Genomic DNA, 23,095 nt, shown 5'->3' on the forward strand with positions numbered 1-23,095 from the left:
TCAAAACAAAGGTTTGTACACAGGAATGATTTTATGTCACATGGGGAAAAAGGTCCAAATCACACGACAGTAAAACACAACAAAACAATAAATACAATCAGCAAGCATCTGTCACACACGTGTAAACATATGTTTGCAAACATCACATCTGCAGATCTATTATTACACAGAACGAACTGGTACACTTGTTTTATGGAAAGGAAAGCACTACACCTTAGCAGTCATAGGCATACTTCAGAGGGGAATACAGCAAAAACAAACTGGAATACATCTACACCATCAAGACATCAATAAATTAAAGTTTGATTCTTCAACTCTTCAAGTGACACACATCAAGTAAACATTCTACGTGGCTGCAATATCTCAACAATACTTTTCATGACTTTACACTTATTTAGAATATATCTTTTGATTTGGGGGGATTATCACTGTACAAGAGAGAAGAAAAGCATCACCCGAATGAAGCTGGGAGGACACAATAACAGGAGAAAACAAAACAAGCATCACCACCACATGTTAGATAGAGAAACGTGGGGGGGGGATGAGGACTGCTCAGTCCATCCGTATCTTCTGATTGGTCATCCTGTAGATGATGCTGTCGTACCCGGGGTCCATGTTCCACAGGCTGTAGGAGATGGCAATGACGGCCAGGACCAGGATGATCATGAGCCACAGCACGATGTTGAAGATGACCGCGTACTCAAAGTTGTACTTGTAGGCCAGGTTGTAGGGGCTGCCTGGGTTGCTCTGTTGGTGCACATCACATAGGGAACACGAGACACGAGGACTTAATAAGAAAAATACAACAACATCTGAACATAGGAAAGGAGACAAAACATCTTCACGTAATATACTCACAATCTGCTTGGACTCAAGGATGGAGCGAGACTTCCTGGTGAGGGGAACCTCAAAGCTCTTCACTGTGACCACCTCAACCACTGCATTGTTGTTGTAGACGCTATAGACGTTGTCGGCAAACTGCAGCAAAGGTTATAGGTTAACACAAAAATGAACCATACCGTTTGACTAAAATACTCAAAATGTACAAAATAAATCAAATGTCCATCCACTGCAAGATCTTTCCTGTTAGGCTTTGCAAACCACAACAGTTGTAAACATATAACAATCTCCTGGACCATAACTCGTATTTAAATTGTCTTGGGGACATCTCGATGTGAAAGGCAGGGGAGTAGCGGCTTGTCCCTCACCTTCTGCATGACACTGGCCATGATGCTGGACGCGTCCTGGAACTGTGGCGAGTCTTGGCCGTAGCGGCGGCCGATCTCCTCCAGCCCAGAGAGCTCCAGGGAGTACAGGTCAGGGGCGTGGTCCTTGGCCAGGTGGCGGTGCCTGAGCAGCTGGGACATGGCAAAAGGACCGACTTAAAATCCCACTCAAGCATTTACTTCATGTACAGTAGATGATGATAACCCAGACCCAAAGCAATGTTTAAAGGGAAACTAATAAATGTGTATTTAATTTAAATTAGGCTTTGCTTCGGAGGTATTGGAGCTAGTGCTATGAGTCTGCCATCTAGCTAGATTACTGCATGCTAAGTGCTGTGTTATGTACTTATATTTTCCAATACATTCTAAATGTTAAAATACATTACTGTCCAAATGTTAAAATCATGACACAGCCAATCTGTTATCAACCAATGACCCTTCACACTGCAGTGAGATTGTATCTGACAATAACACCACAAAACTGCACTAGAAAGATCCCATTTGCTGCTTTGCACATCTTCCACATGGAGTAACAGCACGGTCACCAGGACTACAACCCTGAACAGCCCAAAAGGGCTCTTATCTGACATTTAAACAATTATGAGGTGCAATAAAAACAGAGATGGACTCACCAGAGCAGAGATGTCGTGCAGCACCTGGATCTCAGACAGGAAGAGCAGATCGGCCTGCAGGGGGGTAAATTAAAATGCCGACAGTTAGAGCATCTACTTTACGCAGAACCAGATTTCAAGAGAGGGCTCCCTGACGGAACACCCCACAATAGAGTAAGTAAAGCTTTCACAGCACAATATCGCCAAAAACCCTTCGCTAAGCATGATCGCAAGCAAGTGCCAGCTGGGATATTGATGAGGTTGGCAAGTTTTTTTTTTTTAGTTAGCTTGCTAATTTTAGCCCAGAACTCCTTACTGCTGGTAGTGCTTTCATAGAATGTGGTATTCTCATACATACACAATGAATCAAGGAAGTAGAAAAATAAAGAAACCCAACAAAAGATGTAGAATTACGCTAAATTGGCATTTTGTTTGTAGCAACAGATTAACTTAATCCTGGGGTTGGGGTAGACCATTAGGTTTTCTGTGGTGCAATTACACACCAGTAAGAGATCTAGATCCTTATCAGCTCTATAAGTAGGAGAGCTGTGAACACATTTGATATTAAACAAGTTAAGTTTACTAAACGAAAATTATCCAGATGAATATTCATATCACCAAGGAATAGTGATGGACAATAAATAACCACAGAGCAACAGCTGTGTAACAGCGTTTAAATGGGAATGTCCAGGAGGCAAGAGAGATGTGACCATGTCAGAGCAAACTGTGATCAACAGCAACACCTCTTCTACATCCAACTACTCATGAGTAAGGTGTGACTGTACATGGGAACAGTTGCACAATGATGCATTTAGTCAGGGTTTCCCCTCTGTGTAGAATGTATGAGGGGCCACAGACCTCGTTGCTCTTGCTGAGAGAGTTGAGCGGCAGGGAGTTCAGCACAGATCCCTCCTGAGACAGGCGCCCACGGATCTGCTGCAGGGTCACCGGAAGATCCTCAAAGACCGTGTTGGCCATGCCCATCATGTACAGCCTCTGAGGAGGGAACAAAGAGAGGGGAGGTGGGAGAGAGAGATGTAATCTTCCATGTTGTCTGTATATGTATCAGTCAGTATTTGGCTCTGTGCAATACTATTTAATTAGATAACATTCACTGAACTCAGTACAAGTGCTCTTTGTCTTAAACTATGACTATGAAATACAGTTTACAGCTAATCCGAATGCCAATACAGGCAATGTGGTTGTTTTGCAGTTGAAATTGACTGGTTTCACAATGACACATCTTCCTTTTCAGACAAATGGGTGAGGATCTTATGACGGTGGTTTGGTGGTTTAAAGTACCTCCTCACTAGGTGCGAGCTGAAGGACCACAGGGGTGCTGTCGGCAAAAAGAGTGTGTACTGTGTTAGCCACACTGTCCAGGGTGAAGGGCACGGGCTGGGGAGAGAGAAGAAGAAGAAGAAGAAGAAGTGTGTCATGTGACCACTGAAAATGGAGAAGTAAATTTACCAGCATGCTTTTAAGGAAAAAGCTACAATTGCATGTTTTTAAATGGAACTACTTAAATGTACATTTGTAAATAATGGCAAATCAGTATAGTAATCGCTCCTTAATATTACACAAGACTGGCAGGGGGGAGAGAGAAGAAGAAGTAGTCCGTCATGTGACCAATGAAAATGGAGAAGTAGGTTTACCAGCAGATGGACACTGATGCAAAAAAAAAAAATTCTTTTAAGGAAAAAACTACAATTGCATGTTTTTAAATGGAACTACTTAAATGTAAATTTGAAGTAAGTGTTTTACTTAGTAAATAATGGCAAATCAGTATAAAGTAATCGCTCCTTAATATTACACAAGACTAAAGAAATCTAATAGATACAACTGCTCTCTCATACTCATACATTTTCTAGAGGGTATGAGGTTATGTTTTTTGGCAGGTCAAGACTGTCCACTCCTCTGACCACAACCAGCACATTTGCCCTGGGACGTTGGAACAGGGGTCCAGCCTGCAGTCCAGGCCAGTCAAGATCCTGAAAAACACCCCCCCCCACACACACACACACACACACGATTAGCTTCCATTTATGATCATAAATAGCATGACACCTCACTTATTGCCTGAGTAATAGAGGACTTCCTGGAATCCAGCCAATAGGGAAGTTACCTCCTGAACAGAGAACCCCATGGTGAGTGCTACCAGATCCGGGATCTTCTCTCCTGATACTGGCCATTGTCCATCGAGGAAAGACACATAGTCTGGGCTACGCAGCACAGTTAGACGGTCTCCCAAAATACCTTTTGAACGGGGGGAGAGAAAACAGCAATTAATATCTTACAGGAAAACTGATGCTTGAAGCAGTCGGACATGTGATGTCCACACTTTACATTTCAGTACCCAACAACTATAATTATAATGTGGGTGCAAGATACTTTGCTTAGCTGTCATGTGACACTGAGGTGACAACTTTCGGATGTGTTATCTTTTCTTAATGGCCGAATTCCTCATAATCACAGTTAGGGGATTTACAGACAGTTAAAGTAGAATGATTGATGCTTCTACTACTGATCGTGTATCTTATATATGTACGTATCAGGCCCCGATTTCACGCGCTTGCACCAGATCACACCCAGCCGAGTTCCTGTGCCTGGGTATCTGGAGTAACGTGAACGACACGGTGATGTTACCGAATATATGTACAAACGTTAACTGTATTACCTGATAAATTACACCCGTATATCCCTAGCTCACAGTCACATGACCCCATTCGAAGTAACATTAACCATATCCGTGCACCTCTACAAAGCTAACTGACATCACGAGTAACACTACGCTTGAAAAAATACGGAAACGTCCGCTATAACGGAACAGATTTGGACTCTTTGGGTCTCTCAGAAAAAGAGTCTTGATTTGAAATATCCCCATTTCCGTTTTTAGAATAGGTAATCTGTAATTCTAATATGGAGCAAGCTCGCTAACTAGCTAGCTATCAGGCTTCAACCTCGACAGGTCAACTAGCTACTATATTGAATGCAGTGATGCAACCCAAATAACCAACAACCAAGAGCTCAACGCAAAACGCACAAAAATGCAAAACCTTACCGTTTATTAAGCTTGTGTAGGCAACAAGCAAAATATAAATCGACGGTCGATTCATCCTTAGCAGTTTTCCAAGGGACTGCATTTCCTTGCACTAGTCACCTGACATACATAAACGTCACTCGGGGTATTTGTAAACCACGCCCATAAATGCGTCATGACCGTCCCACTCCCTCCCACAAAAGCCTTGATTCCCCCAGGCTCGGAAGCTGCGATGCAAGACTGAGGAAAAGGCTTAGACTTCTTCATTTAGTAGCGTTCTTCTTCCTCCACAGAAACAGAAAACTTAAATGGCTGTCACAATTTAACATTTCCTAACACTTTACATGTGACGATCAAGGAGTTGGAGGACTTTGCTTTGTAGGTTATGTAACATAGACTAGACTACTATATATTGTTTGTAATTTTAGTAATTTACCTTGTTTGTACTCCGTATATTGTTTTTTCCCCACCATTTGCCAACCAACCTTTTTGACTTAAAGGTTAGGTCTCAGATTTGGGCAAAAATGTTGATATTTGAGCTCAGCAGCCAATTAAATTACACCACATTTAGTAATATCCCCAAAACAACTTAACTTGTTTTCTTTTCTTTTTGCACCGTCTTTTATTGTTTTCCTTGTGCTTTGGCAGTGCCCCCTGGACAGTGAGATTCAGTCATTAGTTTTAATTAGGCTGTGCCACAAGTCTTCTTCAGTAAAATTACTATAAATGTATGAGTCACTTGGGTAAGATTTTCCTCATCCATGGACATGTTTCCCAATATTCCCTTGCATTCCATGTCATTTGTTTGTCGATTTCAGGTATTCTTCAAACCCTCCCTGAACCATTTTACAGAATTGATTCTCCAGGTTGGCTGTTACAATATGTGTTTTCCCAGTTGCTCACTATGGCTTGCCTGTAAAACTAGCTTCTTATTGCATCGATCACTTAAACATGCAAGGAAAATGTATTCATAGGTTTTGGTAGAACTGGAAAATGGACAAAAGTGGTGCTACTTGTGTAACTGATTAGACCTTATGTGTTCACCAACCTCATCACGCATTATCGGAGAAGACTCAGAGCTGTTAACTTGGCAAAGGGAGGCTGCACAAAACATTAAATTAAGGGGTGCCAATAATTGTAGCACACACATGTTTTGGGGGAAAATATTTATTTAATGTCAACAGTTTTTTTTTTCTTTCAATCATTTTACTTCAATGAAAAGGTAAGATTTTTGCGAATATTTTGAGTGAAAGACCAAGAGGATAAACAGCAAAGACATATTTTTTCATAGCCTGTTTTGCTCATATTCACTAGGGGTGCCAATATTTGTGGAGGGCACTGTAAATCCCCCATTCCACTGATTTAATTGGTGTTCATGAAATTCTGAAACCTTAAGATGGTTTGTCAAGTGTCTAGGATTAAGTAATATACATAAAAGTCTTAAATTAAAAGAAACTTTTATTCTTTTGAGGAATATTCACAGATAACTTGTTCTTATACCTTTCAGTTGAGGCTCTCAACTGTATGTCTGGCGTAATTACAAACGTTTTAGGCTAAAAGCATAATATAAACACCAACATGTCAGATAGTGTTCTGAATATTTGTACAATCGCAAACTTTATAGCCAACACTTACATGTCATATATGCACAGGAAATGCTATTCAAGATGGTAAAACGAAGGATGCTTCACACACGCAACACTAATCTTATCACCACATTTTTTACTTAAGTTAATGTAAACCGGTGGTTAATCTTACCCCATTAAGCCCCACTGGCACCATTTTGGGAAACGTTAACATTTTAAAAGTTAATAAATGAAAAATGCCATTTTAGTGTCAGAATTATTTGGATACACGCCGAATGTTGTTCACTTTTGTCCATAGGGGGTGCTGCAAAGGACAAATTTCAATATCCGAAGGAACCACTTAGGAGTATTTAGCTTATACCTGGCTACACTTGGCATTTCAAAAGTAAAATTTCCAGCGACAGCCTTGGTATATTTCAAAGGTGCTTAAAAATTCACCTTTTTAATTATCATCTGTCGAATTAGTTAATTTGCTTGAGGCCTACTCTATAGTCATAATTATGGTATTTGTTGTTGTCATTATCATTGTTATTATAAGTTTTATTAATTGGTACCTAATATTGTTTCTCAAATCAAATTGCCTTTTTTATGTTTGTATATGTATCTGATTTTTTTTGTAAGTTGCTTTGGACAAAAGCATGTGCTGCTAATGCCTATAACCATAACCATATAACCATACATTTGCTCACATCACATCTCCTTAAGTTCCATTTTGAATGCTCAACAACATGGTTACCTATGGCCAATCAAAATTCAGCAGCTAATACATGCTTGTGTGAATGGCCCAAAAAATATTATTATTAAAAATGGTTTATAGAAACTATTTACCCAATTTCAAATACATTATCCATAAGATGACGCTAGAACAAGTTACACCATGTTCAATGTATAAAATATGATACAGCAGGTATGTAAAGTAAATATATCACCTATATAATAAATTGCAGCAAGCATTTATGCTAATTTATCTGTAAATCCCTCCCTTGCTTTTTTATTGCAATTCATGATTTTGACAGAAAGATCATATCTCAGTAACTCTTTGATGACAGAAATCTTGATATGGACTGGATATACAGTACATTTGACCACTGAGGAGCACTGTGATAAGCAAAACCTACTTCTTGCAAAATGTATTGTCGTATATTTTTCTGTTTCAGAAGCTTAAAAAACACAAGAGTATCCAGAGTGGACCTAAAAGACATCTTGGGTTCTTCACAAATCTACGAACAGTGCCTTACATGTCCCAAAATACCCACCAGGAGTGGGTGGAAATAATTACAATCTGATGTATTTGGATGTGAGACTACGTAACCATAACCTTGCTAGTAGGAGCAATTATCTCAGTTTAGCTTTCGGACCAAGTTGCTTTACATAATGTTAAAGATACCCATATTCCAAATGACAGTATCTGTAACAGTGTATGGAGTTATTGATTGATGCAATTATGGAGTCAGACTCAACACTCCTGTCTCGAACAAGAAATATTTCTACTGAAAGCATCTTGTTGTTTGATATAGGCTTTGCAGCTCTTGAAGGGACTGATGCAGCTGGCTGACAGTGCGATCACTGGAATAGGTCTTTTCCAGCTTGCCCAAAGCTGTGATTATGAAACCCACTAGTGCCCAACATAAGGGCACAGAAAATGATAGATATATACCTGAGTGAAACAAAATGACATGAGTCGGCAAGAGTTCAGCTGCCATGTATCCGTTAACTGTGCATTTGGCCTTTTTCTTTTTGCTGAAGATTTCCTCTGCCACCAGCTGTGACAACGATGCTCTGACATTCTATTATCTTTTCTTGTTCTGGATTTGGGGATATGGTAAAAAAAAAAAATACATATTGCTGGTCTGGTCAGATTAGCTGAGACTGTGGAGCTTTCAATGACTCCGACTTCCAAATTCTAAAATATTTAAGGACTGCTATAAGTTATTGAAGATGAGGCATTTGAGGCAAGATCATGTGAGGAGAGGAAAAGGAGAAAGAAGAGGAATCATAAATAAATTACTATTGGGAAAAGGAGCATTTCAGCTAAGATCACCGGTAAACACACATTTCAAGTATATGGGTAATTGTAAGGATTTCAATTGTATTTTATGCCACATACATTAATACTTAAGATAGTAACATCTTATATCTGATTTAATTGGTCAAAATTAGTATCTCTAATTCCACAACACCCCCTATGTTGTATGATCAATAAGCACCCATGGGGCGTTATAGGCGTCACATTGTCTCATTATATTTACAGTAAAAAACAGTTGAGCTTGAGAAATGAAATTCTTTTCTGTTCTGTCTTGAGGTTGAGTGTCTTTATGGAAGCAGCAAAGAGTTTTGGTCTGAAACGAGAGAGGTAACTAAAAGGCATACATTAAGTGTGAAGTACAAACACCAACAACAGCAAAGTTGGCATTGATTAACTGCTATAAAATGCTATGTGGTCTCTTTTGGCAACATATTTGGCGACGACAACTGCTGGGAAAGCTTTTCTTTCATTTTGGTGGATGCATGGATCGGAATATGCTATTGCCTGGACCCTGGTGCATAGGGCGCTTAGTGAGAACAACAGGTGTGTGTTTATCTATCCTGAATTTGATTCCAAATATAATCCCAATTTATTTTCTTATAAATCACAACTCCAGATGTGAACAATCCCTGTACAATTCATCTTTACTCATACGCTCATCGTCCATTTGTTAAGATCGTTTTTAAATAGCCTAACAATATCACAAAATACAAATGATGCTTTCGAATCCTAAAACAGCAGTTCCTTTCATTGTGTTAGTGCAACACTGTCCCACTCTCCACGGACTTGCATGGAACTGACTCATCATCACAGCAAAAATCCAATGGCAAATGTCCTCTGATCAGTGCGAGACGACGGTCCTCTCTCTTGGAAAACCCTTCCCCTGCGGCGTTCTGTGTCTTAACCGACGAAGCGCAAGCGGTGCTTCGTTACTGAGTTGTAATGCAAAAAATGTCCGCTTGGTGTAGATGTTGTTCCATAACTGATCTCAGCGACACTACGAAACTGTGGCGACGACCGGGGAGTCAAGAATAGAAAGAGGTGCTTGTGCTGCTGCATTCTCCGTTAGAGCGGGAATGCGCGTGTTGTAGAGCGTCCGAGTAGTAGCCTAGTTCTGTTGGTATGGATATGATTAGGCCAACTAATTGAGTAGGCCTATTTTTGTTCTCCTCTCTCTAGTGGGCTGAGGTTGTTTGTAGACTGATTGGGCGTATACGCCATGTTATATGCCATGTTATCTGTTGCGTCTGAGGAAAAACTCTTAAGGTGTTTTGTATCTATTGGCATCCACTGCATTGCTCGAGATGTAGGCCTGCTGGTGATAACATACTCACTGAAAGCTTGGGGGAAGTTTTTTACTGGGCTAAATGGAGAGAACAAAGAATGAATTAACAAATTCTTACTGCGGACAAATAAGGCTTTTATTTCCGCCTACAAATTAGGCTAGCTACTCCGAATTGGAAAAATAAGCGACAACAGTTATACTCGGACGTATCCACTTCGTAGTGACACACTGAGAATTAAGCGTCTAGCGCATTCTATAAAGTGTATTGCCAAGACTTATTGCCAGCGAGATATAGAAAGATAGGCTATATAGATACATAGACGGATAGATGTATTGTACTGTTGATTGAGTTGAAAAGCAAATTTAAACGAACAAACAAAAACCGTCAAATCAAGTGTCCCTAATGTCAATCGATAGCCCATCTGACAATTTCCCCCATAGCGCAAAAGGCTTCCAATTGATCAAGCAACCTTACGCAGCATATGTATAAAGATATTTCTAAAGAACTAGCATATTGCAAATAAATCTCTGCCCGTATTAGACCTTACATGGACCAATATCCTGTTGTGTGACGCGCTTTATGCAAAGCATCCACATTTCACAGGCCATAAGGAACTTTGTCTTACAAGCGTTGTCAGACTCTGTTACACTCAATTTTTGCCACGTCTTTCTTTCGAATTGAAAGCGCCAATTTCTTTCTGTTTACATCCTTCTCTGAGCCTCATGAAAGATCTGTCGCTGTCTAAGCGCATTGCACGGTGTCATGACCTGCGGGTCAGTTCCCGAGGGTTCAGCGTGGGGGATGGGTGTCCGTCAGAAATGGTGGTGACCACTACTTTAGTCCATCGTAAGACTTCGGGCAATCCTATTATCAACTGTCCATGATAGGCTAACCAGGGATGTGCTCTGGTTAATTTAAAGGCTATTGCCAGTCATACACAAACAACAAACAACTATTACAGTGTCTATTATTGGTATATAATAACAAGCAGCGCAAAATATAATTAATAGCAATGCTGTAATCTAGAATAAAACTAGGCTATACCACGCATTGCTGATGTGGGTGGGTAACAGCCTTAAATAACTGATCTGGCAGTCACTTAGGCTATATATAAATCTCAGTTATAAATGTAGATTGGCAACTTTGACGATCAAACAATATCTGTGGTGGATTCTCTACAGACTGGTGCGCTTTGTTTACGGATTGCGTGTGAAGCTGCCTCATTTGAGCGCCCACCCTCTTCCCCCCCCTCGTTCGTGTTTTATTTTACACGGACGTCGAGCGAAGTGTGCTGGGTTTATGGTAATTGCGGTTCCCCGACTGGCCTTCTGGGTAGTCTACGGCTGAAAGCGAGCTGCGCTCAGCTCTCAGTCTCCGCTGCACGTTCGGAGGCAGCAGTTGCAGTAGTAGGTGACTCGAAGTGCACTGAACGCCGTGAAACCTCGGAATAAGGATTTAGATACGGGCTTGGAACATTATCGGAAGCCTGGAAAGAGGCTGTGGCGTCGAGAGGGTGTTTGGTACATCACAACAAACAACGCACGATAAAATGCGTAACGACTGACCACATCGGAGACGGCGTGCTCGTTGTCTGCCTAGCCCAACATGGCGCTGCGAAGCATTACCGGGCTGAATTAGTTCGTCTCGTGGACTCTACGGACGTTCGCCACCTGTACGCGTAGGGACTACTGAATGCATCCCGTGTTTGGACTAAGGAATACAATTTTGGATTTCACTGGATTTCGAGGATGTTAATATATCACTTAACGTCGCAGTTTTCCATGACTGGATATACATCGAGACTTTGGATTGTTAAAATTTTTAAGACATCTTCTGTCCATTCCACGAAGTGAATCGTTTTGGCCTGTATATTTGTTTTCAGTTTTAACCCAACTCTATGTTATTATTGTGCATATGCCCGATGTATTCAAAACTGGTCTTCGCTTAGTTTTGGGATGTCTGCCTCTCCGATACCAGTAACGGTGTTCGTTGTTTGAACTGAGCGTATCGTCAACTTATAACAAGATCTTTTTTTTGTCATTGCCAAGGACAAGGAAACATTTGGAGTTTAACTCTGGTAAGAGTTTTTTTTCATCATATCTTTATAGTGTACCGATGAATGATGTTTCATTTTGTTTTCACTGTAAGTGCTCGACGGTTAATGCGCAACGTTACCATTGGCATGACTCCGATAGACCCGAGACGAGCTAACGGGTTCCATGACCCGTAAACTGTACAACTGTATTTTTGCGGATTTTGTTAATGGAATTGCATTCCAAATATGTCGAAAGCACAAATATCGTCCTTGCGAGATATGCTGTAAAAGTTTGCCGAGAAACGTGTCTGGAGCAGCGCGGGTATGACTGGTCTATTTTGTGGCTGCGATGCAAACCCAGCGTATGGAGAAGATAGTTTACTGTATACATTTGTTCAATTTGAGTCATTTCATTTACACGTCACTTGTCAGCAGTGAATAAACGCAGGCCTTGTGTGAGTTTCCAGTTGTCGGACCTTTCAACAGAATAGCCGCGGAATCTATTTTACACGTAGAAAACTATTACGATTGCTCGGAGGATTTTGTCGATTCACGTGGTTGGGTTTCTCAGAACAAAATAACATGTGCAAGTAGGTGTATAATGTGGGATACATCACTCGTTCAAAAACAATGTTGATTCGTCTCATTTCTTTTATGGCCGTAACCTGCCGTGCGAGTGCAGACTTCGCAGTTGAACACATTTAGAGGTCACCTCCGTTCAACATTTTCCGGGCGTTTGCGTGGGATTGAAAAGTGTCTCTATTGAGCGCTCACTATGACTAAACATCCCGTGAAATATTTTGTGATCACCAAATATATTTGCTATTTTCCTTAAGAGGGTGCGCTGAGGGCTGTCCATGGATGCAGCGAAACACGTTGGTGCGAAGAGTGACGAGAGACTGCCTGTCGGATTTCTGTCCATCTTTCGACCACCTCTGTGGAATATATCTATACACTGTAACTGGAACTATGTAACTTGAAAGTGAGCGCAATTCGACTGCATGCACTATCCGCCCACTGTAGCTGGGCTCCTCCACAGTTTCGGGACGGAGGAAAACGTTGAACACCGATCAAAACAATCTCTCAATGGTCACGGTGACCGTGTGGAGTCTTCCCCGGAGCGCTGTCGTTCTAAGAGTAGATTCTTTGTCCTTTGAATAGTTTGTTGTAAAGAAAGATTGATGGGTCTTAATGTCGTGTAATGGGTGAAGACAGATGAATGAGTCACTGAAGGGGCAATCTTCGTTAATGTATAAATTGCCTAAGAAGTTGAAACATTGTGAAGTGTTTATTAATTAGCCTTCCGATTGGGCCTTGTGAAGCTGTATGGATAATTCAAGCAAAGGGAATCAAGGTTGGTTTCCTATACAGACTGTTTATAACACTGATCAGACATTACGTTCCTCATAATATGTTGATAACAGTTAGTCTAATACGTCTAATGTGTCGTTACAGACACATGGGTTATATAATTCTGTTCTGCGTAACTTGGCAGTCCAGCATATCAGAAAGTTAGTTTCGCTGAAAGTGCCCTGTGTCACTAAACGCTCTCAGAAAAGCCTACCAGGGCCGTAGGCCTATAACATGTGACCATCTTTGTGCTATTGCTTTAATTTAGAATACGGAAAGGAGATGGCACCATGCCTTCATTTCGATCAATTGAAATATTTTGTTGTAAGCTATTCGTAATGAGTAGCCTACCTTCAGACCTCACGTAACATAGGCTACATCGCAATCCAGACGATTGCACTCAGGCAACCAAAGTGCAGAGAAGAACACTGGTCTTAAATCAATTCATCAGTCAAATTCGAAATTTAACGCAACGCTTTTTCCGTTTCCGTTGAAACTTGCTGTCGTCTGTGCCAGTGCACATTTTTGCTCTTTGATTGCATTTTATGAATTATATCAATGGAATTTCAATTGCCCAGTGTTGAAAATGGACAACCTGGTTTGTATTCAGCTCTAATTCACACTGAGCCCTGGTACAGACCTGAGGACGTTGGCGGGGGTTTGTTTATCTTTAGCGCTTGGTTGAAGCTTTCGCACAAGATTTCCCTCAGAAGCTACCAGATCAGTGAGGTCTGGGGTGACGGTGGATCAGGCCGAATTTCCTGATGTAGCGCAGTCCACAGGAGGGGGGGGGGGGGGGGGGGGGGGGGGGGGGATGAATGATGGCTGCATTTATTGATCTCTTAGGATAGTGTGCTCGATTTGTTGTTCATTTTGCCACTAAAGTTTTTTTTTTCCGATTCTGGATTTGTCTGAGTAACTGACAGCAATGCCCTATAGCCTATTGTCTATACACCTACAGCATTTTTATCATTCAGTTATGAGCCATCATAATACATTTGTAGAATGCTCATATTCAATTCTGAAACTTTATATGTAGCCTAGGTCAAAGTTTTTAAGATTTTTTATAAACACTTTATGGATTTTTTGTTATAAAAATCGACCTTCAATCAAGGTGCCAGGACTATGATTTTAGCCTACCTGTGCGTGCAGTTGCACAATGGCAATGTTTGAAATACGTTCGCGGGGCAGTAGAATGCATGGTGGCAGAGAGCTGCCGATATCGGATTTCAGAGTTGGCTCCCACAGGAGACGTCACGGTTTGATTGAAGTTTCTCTCAGTTAGTCTCCCTCGGGACGACAGGCCTGAAACAGGAGAGCTCTTCTCTCCGCTTCAGGGAGCTTATGTGCCACAGCAGGAGCTCCGTGTGCACGGATCGCTGCGCTCGCATAAAGACGCCTACCCACGCCTACACATTGTTTTCTTTAACACCGTGTTTTCACGGAAAAGCGCCAAACAGAAAACGGGATAGGCTACAACGGAGTTGCCTAGTCTGTAGAGAAGCCTATACGAGTAAGATACCGTAGGCCTAAATTCGCCCTTGACCTATTCACATGGCGTATAGACACGCATTAGTTTTTTTACACACGAGGTTTACGCATTAACTCAATGCAACTGACCCCCTGCCCCGCTCCTTTTATCGCCTAGAGCCCTTTTTTCAGCCGTCCGTGCTTTTCGGTAATTATCATTTTGACAAAATGTCTGTCATTTTTTTTAATCGCATTGCTTGTCCAATATTGCCTGCGATTTAACCAAATCACCTCCAAACCTCGCTTCCACCGCAGTCTTTGAATGTCCGGAATCTGTAGACAAAATGGTTGGAGGCAGCCTATTTCATCGTTGTGTGGGGAAACAAAGTTAAGAATTGAGTGCGATGAATGACTCAGTCGTTTCTTTATATTTAAAGAATATAGACTTATAATTGCAAATATAGGTTTTGCAACTGGTATTCATTAGGCTATTTCAATTGCCAACCGCCCCTTAGCTTGTTACCTAAGCGGACTAGTTTAATTGCTGCTACTTTTTATTCGCGCCTAATTAGGCCCATATGTTGGGGGTGATCTTGGACGTGAGCTTTTCTTTTCTCTGTCGCCTTTTGTGATGGTGTATCCAGACAATGCTGATAGTCTCTCTGGCACTGCGTGATAACCGGTCAGCCAGGGCATTCTGTTCTTGGGGCAGTAAAAGATCAAGCCCATAGCTGCTCTGTCCTTGTGGCCTACAATAGTTTGAATGCCATTGCTGTGTGTGTGTGCCGCCAGTGTAGTCTGTATTTCATAACATTCATCCATATGAAGTCCCGGGCCTCGCTCCAGACTACCAAGTTTGTTGTTTTTATTTTCTTGTGGTCCTTTTAGTCCTACATACGAAATCCTTCGAAATGGGAATGGCATTTCCGAATTTCTACCGGCTAGGTCAACCCCCCGTCGTTGGACATTATAAAATGTTTTACTGCCGCTTTAAGAGACAGCGAGCCTCCGCGCCTGATAAAGCAGGCAATCTGCCAGTGCCGACTCCGAGGAGCTGGCGAAGAGAATACGTTCCAAAGTCTTGGCTATCAGGCACCTGCAAAGTCACTCCTTGTATCGAGGTTTCCATACAAAGCTATGCAGAAACTTACTTACTTACAAAGTGTGGCCACTGTAAAACCTGACATATGACATTATGCCTAATAAGTCACATAACAAAGTGGTCTCAAAATTGATACAATGACGTCGTTCGTACGAAGAAGTTTTAGGCTCTTCCTTAGCTTTTTTTTTTTTTAATTTTAGTTTTTACAATTCCTCTGTCGTGTTTTAACAGCTTTAATGCATTCAGGGTAACCCACTCTGTGAAGTGGTTGGTTGTCAGCGCAGTTTGATTGCGTCCTCCGTCTATCATATGATGGCGGTCTCGCCTTCAAGATACTGAACGTTACCAGCACCGGCGGGGATGTCATTAACAGCGCACGTCTCATCCTTTAGTTACAGACGTCGTGTCCCGTGCGGTTACGCGCCCTGGAAAGTCTCGAGTGTTAAGAAACCGTTTACATATAACCTATGAAGAAGATTCAGTCTGCATCTTCACTGTTTCTCTACCTTTCCAAAAGACTATTGGGTGCGAATTTAGTCACCGTTGTTTTTACAATAATTCTTCAATCTCTCGTTAAACAACGACACCGGAGTAAAGTGCCACTCGATCGGGCGTTAGATATTACATTTGGTAGATTTAGAGAAGTTATTGGAGAATAAGCCTAATAACTTAAGACATTATGTTGCTATTGCCCTCACACAAATGTTTCTTGAATATGGTGAATGTGAATACCAAGATCTTTGACTAAATTAAGACCTGTGTTTGTTTTCAGCAATTTATTATCCACACGTTATGGTGAAGTCCAAACAACCTAGCAGAGACAACTAAAGAAGATACCATACAAAGCATGGTGAGAAGTTGCTTTTATTATTTTGAACGTAGAATTGAGAAACGCATCTGTCCTCCCACCACTCGTGTCATCGATGAGTAGTTAAATCTTTTTTTTTTTTTATATCCTGATAAAGTATATCAAAGACCCCCCTTTAAACCAACAGCAGCGGACTTAAAACGTTTTCTACTGAAATATGTTGTGATACTACTAAGTCCTTAGTAACTTAACTTAGCACATGCTACATACCTCTTATTAAGTTACCATTTCAGTCTGTCTTAACTGATTCACTGATTGTGTTTCCTTTGACGTGATGTGTTGTACAGGTAGATGCGAGTACAGCTTACAGGATGAACCCACTTGCTGCACTTGGCATTGATCGAAGTGGTCTGATGCATGAGAGTCTTCGTGTCCACGGCGGGATGGTATACCCTCCAGGAATTCACACTCTGCCCACCGAAAAGGCCCGGGAGGGAGCTTCACTGCCTCTGGGTTATGTCAGTGACCGTATCCCCGAACACCTCTATAAGCCAGATGTATCTATGGACGCAAGGAAAGCGGCCAATGGCTACGTCGGTCTCTACAAAACCCCCCCGCCAGGACTGCAGAAGCCCATGATGGTGCCTGGGGCAGGAGCAGATGCCCTGGGGCTGGACCGGCGATTGGGCCCCGCAGACAAACCATCTGACCTCGGTCTGAACGGCGGAAACAGCTTCCTGCGGTTACCTTGGATGAGCCCCTACCATGAGGCCTCCATGTACCCCTTTTTGGACTCCAGCAAATACGCAGCACTTAACATGTACAAGGCGTCCTTTATGACCCAGCCTTCCCACTACCTGCCCCAGCACCTGGCCTACCAGTCCCTGTGCGCAGGGGCCGGGGGAAGCCCAGCAGGGGCCGAACGTCTTTTCTACATGTCCCCTTACGCACCGTCGCCAATGTCCTCCCCCCTGGCGCCCCCCCTTCGCATTCCCACAGCCACCGTGGCCCCCACGCTCTCCCCACTAATGCACTGTCAGGATAAAAGCATGCAGAGCATGGGGCCACGGATCCACCACGAGGCCTCCGCTTATGGGCAGCAGCTGCATCAGCCACAGGCCCACCACCAGTCTCACAGCGAGAGGCAACACAGCAGCAGCAGCAGCAGCAGTGGAGGTGGTGCTAACAGCACCGCCAACAACAGCAGTAGCAGCAGCAGCAGCAGCAGCAGCAGCAATGGTGGTATCAGCAAGTCCTGCCGTACGCCTTCAAGCAAAAGCTCTAGCTCAAGTAGCAGCAGCAGCAGTAGTGTGAACTGCAGTAGCTCAACCAGTGGCAGCAGCAACACATGCCACTCTGTGGACACCAGCCCTCGCCCTGCCTCCAGACCCCCCACACAGTCCAGCGGCCCTCCTCCTCCTCCTCCTCCACCTCCTCCTCTTATCGACAGCACTTTGGACTTCCAGAAACCTCTGTTTCGAAGTCCTTCCTCCTCCTCCTCATCTTCCTCCTCCTCCGCCGCCCCAGCCATGCCCCACCCGTTCTACATGAGCGGCGTGTCCCAGGAGCACCGCTCTCCAGTGCGCTCCAGCACCTTCAAGCCAAAGCCCAAAGATGGGAGCTCTGAGCACAGGGGCGGCCATGCCGAGAAGAAGGCCAGCAAGTCGCCCTCACGGACTCCCTCCTCCTCCTCCTCCTCCTCTTCATCGTCGGAGAAGCAGGCTCCACAGCCTCCTACCAAAGACCCAGCGGACAAGCCCCTGGATTTGTCTGCCAAGATCATGGATTTTGAAGGCCCCCCCAATGGACACTCCCCAAAACTTGAGGCCTTGGCTAAGCTGGGGTACCCTCCTCCCTCTGCTCGTTATGGACTGCCCCCCAGCCGCGAGCTCCTCAAAGAGACCCTCTCCCCCTCGTCCTCCGCGGCTGGCACTTCCTCCACCAAAACGCCAGAGAGGCCTGAGATCATTAGCACTTTACACTCCTCCTGGGTGGTTCCTCACACCACGCCCACGCCCCCGGCTCTCAACCCAGACCCTAGCCAGAACAAAGGCTCCTCTGTGATCAAAAACAAGAATCTGGAGCACGTGGCCCCTCAGCAGAGGAGCTCCTCGTGCCCTCGCATGGGTGAGGCCAACAATGTCTTGGTTCCCACCCCTGCCCCAGCCCCTGCCCCTGTAATCGTGACTCCCATGGGTCGGCCCTCGTCTGCTTCACCGTCCCCCAAAGTGAATGGCGAGTGGCCAAAATCAAACCCGACTCCACCGGTTACGAGCCGTGTCAACAGCCACCAGCAGTGTGTCAAACAAGCGAAAAGCTCGAAAAAAACAGAGCCCCAAGAAATCCCCTACAAGCCCCAGCCGTCCCACTTGGAGAACGGACACCCGTCCGGCCATCTGTACATGCCCCAGAGTGAAGCCTATCTGCCCCCCGGCCTGGCATATGCCAACCGTTATCACCTCCCCTACCCAGAGAGCATGTCCCTATCACATTTGCAGTTGTCTGGCAAAGGTCCTGTTTACCCCCACCCCGTCCTGCTGGGCAATACCAACCTCTACCCAGCCCGCCTGCCCCCAAAGCCCGGCATGCCGTACGGGCTCCCACCCACGCACGGAGAGTATTTGACTTATCATGACTCCCAGGAGATGGTCCACCCCCTCATGACCTCCCACCTGAGTATGGACCCTAAAGTCAACGAGCGACTGGAGCTGCGCTCTCGGCCCCATCAGGACAAACCCTGGCATCACGAGGAGTCCCCCTACAAAAGGCCTGGCATGTCTGACGGCGAGGCGGTCCACAAACCAGACCGCGAGGCTCCGGAAAGAGGGGAGGCCCTGAGCTCTAAAGCCATGCACAACAAGCCCCACGCTTTGGTGTCGGCCCCTGGGGGGAAGGAGGAGATCATTTGCATCGACCTGATCCAAGATGACACAGATGGCGGCGGCTCTCAGGCAAACAAATACAGCAGTGTGATCACTGCCAAGAGACGCAGCGAGCCCAGCAGGCCCGGCGGTTGCGGCGGCGGGAAGGAGCCAGAGCTTATGCAGATCCTGCGCTGCGGCGGCCAGCAGCCTGCCGAACTGCACCCAGCCGCCGAGGCTGACGGCCAGCAGCCGGAGCCCTCTGCCAGCCGGGCTCATCCCCCGGAGCTGGACCAGTGCCCGCGGGCAGAATCAGCCGGCCACAGCCAGGACGAGGAGGACGACAGCACGTCCGAGCACAGCCCCATGCCCCACCTGTCGGAGGAGCAGACCCTACGGTGCGCTCGTACCTCTGGCAACAGGACCTCCGATGAGTCCGATTACAAAGCCGATAGGCACAGCAATGGTGGCGGCAGCTGTAGCGCTAACGCCATGCACCACTACATGGACCTAGGGCCCAAGGATGCCCACAAGGACGACGAGGATCACGAGGATCACACGGACCTTGAGTCCCACGGGGACGAAGACGAGGGACACGACTCGTGTAAAGGCCGGCGCACCAGCCTGACCAAGCGCATTGCCAACTCCACCGGCTATGTGGGCGACCGCTTCAAGTGCGTCACCACAGAGCTCTACGCTGAGCCCAGCAAACTGACCCGAGAACAGCGGGCCTTACAGGTGAGGTCGCAGTACCTGCTTGTGTGTGAGGTGTGTGTGTGTGTGTGTGTGTTTGTGTGTGTGTGTGTGTGTGTGTTGCATCACTCTCCCTGGTGTTTTGTAGTGGTTTGGGGATGTTTGTGCTAGCTGATGATTTGTGATGGTTAGGGGGGGTGGGGGGGTTAGGTGTGAAGGATAATGGGTGGCTTCTTGTTTTTTGTCTCTTTTCTGTGTGCTTTTGGTCTTTGTGCTCACTTCTGTAACCCCTGACCCTCAATAGAACCTATGGAATAAAAGAATAATCTAATCTAATTCTGCTCTGGACATATTAGAGAAAGGAAAAGCTAATAGGTTAGCATGACTGAATGTACTGTTGTATTTCACTCGTCCCAAATGTGAGAGGATTCACACATATGCTTCACAGTTAAAGGCAGATGAAAGCGTCAGAGTAATTAGGGCTGGCCGTTACCCTCTTCCCCCCCCCGGGTCTCTCCGTCACCTCCCCTTCTTGGCCCCTCTCCAGCTGGGAGACGGCGGGGGAAGGCCTCTCTGGTTAGTTAGCCGTTAGCGGCAGAGAGAGTTAACATAGCGCGCTGGGGTGAGCTGCACCAGCGCTGCCCAGCAGAGCGGAAACCTGTCTGCCGCTGCCTGGCCTCACTGCCTCCCAGTGCTCCAGGCCACTGTTAACCTGCAGGTGAGCCCTGGAGACTGGTGTGTGTGTGTGTGTGTGTGTGTGTGTGCGCTTGCATATGTCTGTGAGTGTACCAGCGTGTGTGCTTATGAGTCAGCCACCCCTCCTCCTCCTCCTCCTCCTCCTTCCTACAAGTCTCCTCTCCTCTCTTTGCTGAAAAGCGTACACACACATGTGTATATGTACAAATGCAGGCACACACATGCAGAGACACACACACACACACACACACACATCCCCAGGCTCCTTTCACTGCCTGCTGTGGCTGCAGCGGCAGCTTAAGTGAAATCCGGCCCATTCAGTCCTGATGTGAGGGATTAGCTCTCCTCACGAGGCGCACCGCTCTCTGCTCAGCAGATTCATCAAAGCTGCGCCCATCGATGGGGAGCGGGGCCCAAGCAGCGGGGCAATCCCACCCCCACCTCCACCCCTCCCCAACCCTCCTGCCCCCACTCCCACCCACCACAGGCCCCTAAGTCTTATTTAAAGTGCCAGCCCTCAGAGGCAGCCAGTGCATGTTACATACTATGTGATCCAACTATGAACTGGAAGGCCTTTCATTCTATTATTCATTTTTTTTACAAAAATGTAATTAACTCTAAAGAATTGATTACAAGCATCAATATATCAGTCTTGAGGAAAAACAGAATTCAATTATGGATCCGTGGAGCAAATTGTGGGTCTTTTCTTCCTCAGTGTTCTATTTTCCAGGCTTGCGCTTTGAGTTTATATGTCTGCTTTACTTTATGATTTCCTGAACTTGCTTCTGCCTTTTTTCCCTTTATTTTAAAGTTAATTGATCAAATATCCTGAATTTGACTGTTTTATGAAGGGGCAAGTTGTAATGTTACTGAATGTCAGAGATGTACAAATGCCCTGTAATGACTGTAAAAGATATTGAGCACCCATTTTAATTGCTTAGATGGAAGTCTTATCACAAGAGGACAGTAATTTAAGTCAACTTGCTGCTAACTGTGAGGTCAGTTCTTTAATTTTTTTCACATTACTATTTAACGTTTATTTTTGAGGGGTTTCTTGGCAGAAACAGGGGTTGCTGTCAGCCTTTTTGTTTTATGTTTCGTCAGGGACAGGGCAACACGGAAGAAATAAAATGCATGAAATAGTGCTAATGTTTAGTTTTGCCCCTGTTTTAGATAAGTGAAATAGAAAATGTATAACTCAGTGACATAAAAAGAATGTATTTGTGTACATAGGAAAAATATATTTGTGTGTGATTTCTTTGCTTTCGTGAGGTTTTAAGAAACAAAATCTGAAATTGAGCATCTGGTTGTTGCAAATGCTTATCCGGGTCTGGTTTCATGGCTGTTCTGTGTGCGTTTGTGTGTGTGCTTGTCTGTGTGCGTTCGTGTGTGTGCTTGTCTGTGTGTGTGCGTGCGTGTGCGTGTGTGCGTAGCGTGCGATGATGCGCTTCTCGGAGCTGGAGCTGAAGGAGAAGGAGGGAGGTGTGGCGGTGGCGGTGAGCCGGGAGCTGGCAGCCGGCCAGCGCGGCGAGGGAGACTGGGAACACAGCCAAGCCTGCTCCAAGCCCGCGGCCACAGCCCTTAGCGAGCAGCCAGAGAGGAACGGTAAGAGCTGCGCACTCGCTCTCTCTCTCTCCTCTTCCTCTCTTCTGCAGTCATTCCCTCCTTCTTTATTGTCTGTCTTGGTCTCTGTTTCTTTCCTGCTTTCTTTCAATCCGTTTCTTTCTCGCTCTTGCCCTCTCTTTCTCTCACCCGTCATTTTGCTCGCATTCTCATATATTCTCTGTCTTTCACTCTTTCAGTTGTGCTCTCAGTTGCTTTTTCTTCTCTTCTTTATTTTCCTCTCCTTCTCTCCCTCTCCCCTACTTGCCTGTTTCGTTGTGTCTTTGGCTGTCTGACTTGCTCGGTCTGCCCCCCCCCCCCCCCATCTTTAGGCTGATTTATTCTTCTGTGTTCAATGTACGCCGTAGGTTGGCTACCATGTACGCTGGCAAAACAACTGTGATTGGTCTGCCTACCCGATATTTGGGGGTAGTGTTGATGAAGCCTTTGCCAACTGAGATTGACAGGTCAACAACCCAGTCGTGCTGCTATGAATTGCTGGCCGCAGTTAAACTTGGCTAGCAAGCGCTCTACTTTGGGTAGTTAGCTTGCTAACATGCTAATGTAAGACAGTTGGCTGGTAGATGTCTCGCAAAATCACCTCCAACCCAAACAAATGACATCTCTATACAAACACGACCGTATACCGAGTACAGTCCACCTTCTTTGTTTATTTTTTCCAACTAGCATTATGCAGACACAC

The 23,095-nt window shown here is 44.8% G+C and overlaps 2 protein-coding genes across 2 annotated transcripts in view; one reads left to right on the top strand and one right to left on the bottom strand.

Annotated features, from left to right (window-relative positions):
* Positions 1-535: 535 nt before the first annotated feature.
* Positions 536-5,012, bottom strand: atp6ap2 (ATPase H+ transporting accessory protein 2). Its single transcript, XM_080833912.1, has 9 exons — positions 4,899-5,012; positions 3,963-4,093; positions 3,700-3,828; positions 3,140-3,235; positions 2,696-2,833; positions 1,859-1,912; positions 1,209-1,358; positions 859-978; positions 536-747 (listed from the first exon to the last, which is right to left on the bottom strand). The coding sequence occupies exons 1-9, from the start codon at positions 4,978-4,980 to the stop codon at positions 553-555; spliced, it is 1,095 nt and encodes a 364-aa protein (XP_080690038.1). The 5' UTR covers positions 4,981-5,012; the 3' UTR covers positions 536-552.
* Positions 5,013-11,171: 6,159 nt separating this feature from the next.
* Positions 11,172-23,095, top strand: part of bcor (BCL6 corepressor) — a gene marked incomplete at its 3' end in the record, with an annotated part of 106,655 nt that continues 94,731 nt past the window's right edge. Inside the window, exons 1-4 of the mRNA XM_080834563.1 lie at positions 11,172-11,852; positions 16,888-20,139; positions 21,732-21,788; positions 22,224-22,395. Coding sequence (XP_080690689.1) covers positions 16,912-20,139; positions 21,732-21,788; positions 22,224-22,395 — 3,457 coding nt within the window. The 5' untranslated portion in view covers positions 11,172-11,852; positions 16,888-16,911. The remainder of the gene's footprint in view (positions 11,853-16,887; positions 20,140-21,731; positions 21,789-22,223; positions 22,396-23,095) is intronic.

This window comes from Sprattus sprattus (genome assembly GCF_963457725.1).
Source record: "Sprattus sprattus genome assembly, chromosome: 3".
Taxonomy (NCBI): Eukaryota; Metazoa; Chordata; class Actinopteri; order Clupeiformes; family Clupeidae; genus Sprattus; species Sprattus sprattus.